The sequence below is a fragment of the Hippopotamus amphibius genome, chromosome 3, assembly GCF_030028045.1.
Source record: "Hippopotamus amphibius kiboko isolate mHipAmp2 chromosome 3, mHipAmp2.hap2, whole genome shotgun sequence".
NCBI lineage: Eukaryota > Metazoa > Chordata > Mammalia > Artiodactyla > Hippopotamidae > Hippopotamus > Hippopotamus amphibius.
This window is the reverse complement of record NC_080188.1, coordinates 156063342-156070014: the sequence shown is the minus strand read 5'-3', so window position 1 is coordinate 156070014 and position 6673 is coordinate 156063342. Positions and strand designations below refer to the sequence as shown.

Below are 6673 nucleotides of genomic sequence, written 5' to 3'. Positions count from 1 at the left end.
AGAAAGGAAAGGAGAAGATGGAAGAAGATGTGATATTTAACCTGCGCACTGAAGGATGAGTAGGAAGTGAAGATGTAGTATAAATACATCTCAGACAAGGTGCCAGTACGTAAAATAGAATAGAAAGTTAATCAGAGAAACATTGGGAAGTGATTGATATAGGGCCCTAGTTTCGCATTACAAGGGAATCACAGGGAAAACAAAGACACTGGATTTTTGACAAGTGATTATTTATTTCTGCCATTAGACCAAATCCAGGGAAGCAGAAGCTTAAGATGAGATATGATATAAACCAGCAATAGTTCCACATTATCAGCGGCATCAAAAATATCAAAGATTCCTATAATACAGGTATTTTTTCAGTAAATAATAGCACTTAAGCAACAGTAGAGTTGCTAATGAGAGAAATGTACCTAATTCTCTATTTTGTAAGGGGAAGGAAGGGGAAATAGATGTACTGATTTTTAACTGGTGCTCAACTTCAAGTCTGTAGCTCCAATTTTTCAATCTCCAGAGCGAGTTTGTACACCTCCAGGGCCATTTTTATATCCTCCAGACTTGGGAGACACTGCATGAGTTTCCTGCCTGCGAGCACTTGCTCACAGCCTGTGCGAACTTCCTAAAAGAGATAAAAGGATGGTTTGAGAAGCTTCTCTCCAAACTGGTATAAGGTATAAGTTTCCTTCAGGATGCCTATTAATGACAATAAAATTGGAGTATCAAGACCCTCCTTAGGACTGGTGTAAGAAATCAAAAGATACTTTGTGCATCTCAGCAAAGTATTTACCCTAAGATCTAGACCAGCACTGCTCTAAGGCAGCGATGAAACTATCTAAGCAGAGAAGGAATAGCACTGCAGAAGATACCCAGGGAACTTCTTCAGGGTCAGCTGAAGGGATGGATCTGCTGTCTATGCAAAAAGCATAGCACTTATTGTAACAGAAAATACAGAGCTGGGAGCCAGGTGGCTTGGATCTATGGAATGCTCCTATCTAGGGGCTTGGTCCTTCTTGCTATAAAATAAGAGAATTAGAACTTGCCTTAAGAGCTTAACATGTGCTTTGAGAGTAAAAGCGTTGATTCTGAAATTGATTTAAACAACTCAGAAATGAGTCCCAATAAAAGTCAGATCTCATCAGTGTTGGCTGGGACCGTGCTCTGGAGCAGATTACCATTTGTAGAATGTGATAGAACAGTCTGAGGTGTGTGTCACTTACCCACTCACATTTGGGCACTTCTGGGTACCAGGTTCTGTCCTCTGAGCAGATGATACTTGGAAAGCCAACCATACTATAGCCAGGGTCACACTGGACAGTGACATTTTCAGGCTCAACATACTGATCCTTATCTGCAGACACAGTTCCATCTTTTATCTCTGGTTTCAGACATAGAGCTGTAATGGAAACACAATTTTGATCATTTGGTGATTTTCAGAATAAGACCTTACAATAGTAAAGAATACTGGGGGGTGAGAAATACTGGTAATAAATTATGCCTGCATGCTGAGAGTTGTTCTTTAACTACACTTATTGTATTATTATAACAAAGTTAATAACAATAACATTAACGTTAACGTATAGCTATCATCAACATAAAACACTATTATTGTCTACACTTTGCTGGAGAGAAAAATTAGGTAAAGACAATTTATGTGACTTGTCTAAGGTTGTATAGCTTTTAGGTGGCATGATTATGACATAAACCTAGGTATTGTGGTCCTAGAATCTGAGTTTTCAAAATTACTGTATGTCAGAACCTGACTCTTCAGCATCTTTAGTATGTAACTTCAATTCCCATGCCCTTAATATCTTCCTGTATTAAATGGAGGCAACAATGGGAAATTAGACCCTTGAGTTGCTGTTAGTGTGGTAAGAAAAAAAAAAAAAGGCACACCTAATCTTGGTCTCATATGAGGTCAGCTTCTCTATGAGAAGGTGATGACATGCACCAGGTACTAACGGAGATATCAGCCACTTCAAGGATGCGTGGGATTTTTCCATAAGAGTCCTCATTCTAACTTTCACAGGAACTCACTAAAATTTTGCTAAATCCTCACTGTTCTCTTAAATTAAAAATGACTATCTCTAACGCTTGAATACTGACAAAGGTAGTTCTGCAGAGCAGTGTGAAAACTATGGTCCATTTAATGTGGTGCTGGGTTCATTGATTACTCTTTGGAGAAAAACAAATTTTGACTCCGACTTTACACCATAAACCTGTAGGAATTCCAAATGGGCTGGGGATATCAATGTGAAAGGTAAAGCAACAAAGCTCTGGAAGATATCATAGAAGAATATTTTTGAGACAAATATTTTTTTTCAAACAGCACAGTACCACATCCAAGTATTAAATACAGGAAATGACTAAATACATACACACATACATACACACACACACACACACACATACATACATACAAATTTCTAAGTGCTGCCTCCGGCTGTATGGAAACCATACTGTCAGAACTTGCATGGTGGTCCTACCATCTTAGCAAAGGCCATCAGTAAAGTAGAGTTACCTTTACACTGAGGGACTGGAGATGACCAATGTGAATTTCTGCAGGTGATTTTTTCTTCTCCAACCAGAACATAGCCTTTATCACATTTATACCGCACCACAGTATCGAAGGAGAAAAATGAACTCACATCTTCATAGGATCCATGGGCAATGCTAGGAAACATGCTGCAGTCTTGAATGGCAAAAGGGGAGAAGAGAATGAGCTAGAGTTTAATTAACTGTTCAGAGTGATGTACTCTTCCCAGTTTATAGAACAAAGTCATTAGATTATACTGCTGAGGTATGTTTCATTTCCTTGACAAAATCACTAGGAATGATTTACTGAGTTCTTAACCACTTGCTAGACACTGGGTTAATCATCATATATATGTTATACCATTTAATCCTCATGCTAACTCGCTGAGGTTGTATGAACATCAGATCCACATTAGAGAAAAGGAAACACAATCTTAGAGGGGTCAAATATTCTAAACAAGGTCACAGCTAGTGAGTACCAGTAACATGAATTAAACTAAGGATTCAACTCAGGTTTGTGTTAATACAAAGGCTACTGCCACTTTCTGGAATTCTGCTCTCTGTACTGATCATTGGATTTTCACTTTCTGTGGCATCAGTGGATGCTTAAAGGCCACTGATGGATAAAAAGCATAAAATGGAACTTTGGGCTGAAGAACAATACTCTCCTTGTTATTTGCAAAGTCTGGCAACACTCCATATTTGATTAAGCAAGCAGCTCAGAAACCACTTAGGAAACTCTTAACTCCCTCACTTAAAGACAATGTCAGGAATTTAAATTATTTTAAGAATAATACTTAGGGAAGTATTTTATAAAGCTTTTGATATTCTGTGAACACCACCCCCAGTCCCAGGTGAGGCCAGTGTGTGGGTGAATTTATACTTCACATTGCGAGAAGGGCCCTCAGGAGCTCACTGAGAAAGCCTAATATGCCTCCTTTCAGGCTGAGGGGACATTAACCACAGTGGACTAGTTTCCAGCTCCTGTCTAAGAAATCTAAAAGGCTAAGAATGGGCTGTCTAGTGGCTCTGAGGTGAGAGTTAAGGACAGATTTCTCCCGCTTTGAAGTTGGCCTGGACACCTGACATTATCAGAAGCAAGGAGGAGTTAGCACTTGCAGTGGATTAGAAATGGGCTGCATGAGAAAGACAGTCATGGTGGAATTGGCTTCAGGTCTGTCCAAAAGGGCCTCCTGAGGTGGGAAGAAGGCCTCTGTAAAAACCAAAAAGCTCTAGCAGTCACCAGATACCTAGGAGATGGGAAAGAGGAAGTGAAAAACCAGAATCAGAGGTGACCCCAGGATCAACCAGACCCTGAATTGCAAGTTGCACTTAGCAGATCCTCAGTGATCATGAAGGACCAATTTAAAAACAAACAAACAAAAAACTCATGAGAGAGAACAAGCTTTAAATACCCATGAGGCCAAGAGCCAGCTCAGGTTCTTGTTTCCCTTACCTGTGCTCCTGCCAAAGCTTCAACTCGGGGCGGGGGTGGGGGGGGGGTGGTTCAGGAAGCATAGTAACAGTGACTCCAAGTAAGTTCTGTTTCAGTCGTGAGGAAAAGAAATTCACCTGCGTATAAATCGACAGCTTCCACACAGCCTTTCTTACACCTTGGATTAAGCACCTCCATAAAAATCTTAAAATGGCTCAGTTTTTATAAGTAAACACATATGTGCAGTTCTGTACTGGGCTTTTCTTGCAGTGTACTTTAAAATATAAGATATAACCATATAAATAGTTCTACCACAACACCAGTCACACTAGTGCCAGAGGATTAGAACAGGAAATTAGTTCTGTAGGAGAAGGTGGTGACAGAACAGAGCACTAGAGTATTGAGGAACCCAGGAATAAGCTGGAGATACATCTTGAAGGACGGCTGGAAGGTGGGTCGTTGACAAGATGTGAGAGGCAGATGGGTACTGAGGCAGTGGCAAAGTCTCTGGCCTCAGAAAATTGTTACTGTGAGAGAGGGGGGAGGCAGAATCAGAAACGGAGACTCACGTCAGAGTTGACAGACCTTAAATGCCATTTCAGAGAGTCAGGGCCATGGGTCCTGGGAAGATTTGAGGGAACGGAAGAGAAAGGGAAAGGGAAACAGGAACATGGAAAATATAATTGAAAGACGTGTTGACAAATTTGATAAGGCTTTTCTCTACTACCTCAGTCTCTGGAAAAAGGGAACTTAGAGATGAAGTTGGAGGACTGAAAACCCCAAGCATAAAGTTCTTTATCCTGTACTGATCCTATAATCTAAATTAATACTGTCCCTCAATAATGTTCATGCACTTGATATAAAAAATCATCTTTCAAAGATAGATATTCCTTAATTAACCCATGTTTTCCCCCTTACAACTTTCAGTGAGGAAGAAAGCATGGCTTCCACACTTCTAAATCAGTAGGCTAGCTCATATTTTCAGCTCAGAATTTTCCCTCTAAGCTATCCCAAATCCCCCATTTTTACATCATGGCAGCGGTTTCAGGGAACATATTCATAAATATTTTAAATTTATTATGACAATTAATTCTCCTAGGTAAAAATGTTAGCTAACAAAAGAGGAAAATATCACTTTGCTTAAAGGACATTTCCATTTGAATTCTGTAACAACAAATTAATTTCCATAGTGACAAGTCTTCAACCAGTTCTGGTAAGTTCTCTCAAATCCTTTGGTTTCCCATGTGTTGCTAAAAATTTTCTTACATTTCATGAAGTACCCTATTTTTTACCCGAGAAAATTTACTCCATATTTGTAACAGCAGAATATATTTTTGTTTATGGATGGAACTTTAAAAAATTAATCAGTAACTAAGATTGTAGATGGTGTAATTATCCTATTTGGAAAGTAATTTGTTTTAAGCATTTTAGAGCATTTAAATTCACGAAATTGATTTGAAAATTAAAGACTATTCTTTGCTAAAGCAGCCTCACAAGAATTTTTGCATTTCAACACTTTTGTTATTCTAGACACTTTAAAAGCCTCTATCTGAATTAGAACAATTTCTTTTATATTTACATTTTATTTCTTATTAATATAGTTCATTGTACTCTCAAATAGATTATGATATACCACCATTTCATTCTATTTGATTAATCCTTAATTGGGTATTTTTCTCTATACTTTAAAGAAAAGATCCCCTTTTCCCACAACCACTGTACTCACCAGACAAGCAAGACGGGCACAGCAATAGCATCAAGACCCCAAAGAGATGCAGTGCTGGGAAAATGCACTGCAAATTGGGGGCCATGGCGCAGTGGTGCACAGCTCCTCTCAGAAGCCTTGAATCAAGATGAGGAAAAGTACTCTAAGTAACTGTTGAAATGGTGCCTAAGCAAAGAAAAGCAGCCTTGGCAAAGCTCAGCTGTGTGTCACTAAAGAGGAGGGGCTGGGGGAGTGACTAGAAGGCCAGGTGCTGGGCACAGCTCTGACAGGGACAAGCTCATAAGCCCCCTTCTTGGGGAGAAGGGTCTGGAGGCCTCAGGAATTCTATATGTATTTACTCTTTTAACCCCAAGCCTTCCTTGCAGTTCAGATATAGCACACGGGGAATTCCTTTCTGGATTGATATACACGATGCTCTCTGGGTAAACAGGAGCAAATGGTACAAAGACATCAGCTCATGATGCACAGTGTCTGTGGTTGCCTCCCCAGGAGGTAGAAGCCATAGCATGAGGGAAGATGAAACGTCTAAGAAGCAGTCCCTGCCCAGGGAGTGGTTTCTTTAATCAGGGGTATGAATTGCTCATAGAAAAACTGGTTTTTTAAAAATCTAGAAAATTAAATTTCTCCCTAGATAGCCCACAGTCTAGCCAGAACAGAGTAATATGTCTCTAAGTGTGAAAGGACTAAAAAATCCTGCCCATACAAAGATTATTCTCACAAGACTTCAGTAGGAACTTCTTTTCCCCGTTTCCTAGGTTTTCTCATGTAGGTAAAAAACAGCAAATGATTCACTCTAGGAAGATATCCTAGCAAAGAAACTACTCTAGCCTGTGTTTGTAGCACAGAAAAAGCGTGCACCGAAATTTAACTGGCTGAGGGTGATGAGTTATGGAGAGAGGAACGTTTATCATCACTCTCAGAACATCTGAATGGTGCTGAATTTGGGGGAAGCCCTAGATTTTGTCTCTAAGCACTAAAAG

General features: G+C 39.7%; 1 protein-coding gene across 1 annotated transcript; it reads right to left on the bottom strand.

The window, feature by feature from the left end:
• Positions 1–223: 223 nt before the first annotated feature.
• LOC130849460 (apolipoprotein R-like) lies at positions 224–5851 on the bottom strand. Its single transcript, XM_057728352.1, has 4 exons — positions 5694–5851; positions 2519–2689; positions 1218–1393; positions 224–619 (listed from the first exon to the last, which is right to left on the bottom strand). The coding sequence occupies exons 1-4, from the start codon at positions 5776–5778 to the stop codon at positions 482–484; spliced, it is 570 nt and encodes a 189-aa protein (XP_057584335.1). The 5' UTR covers positions 5779–5851; the 3' UTR covers positions 224–481.
• Between the last annotated feature and the right edge of the window lie 822 nt (positions 5852–6673).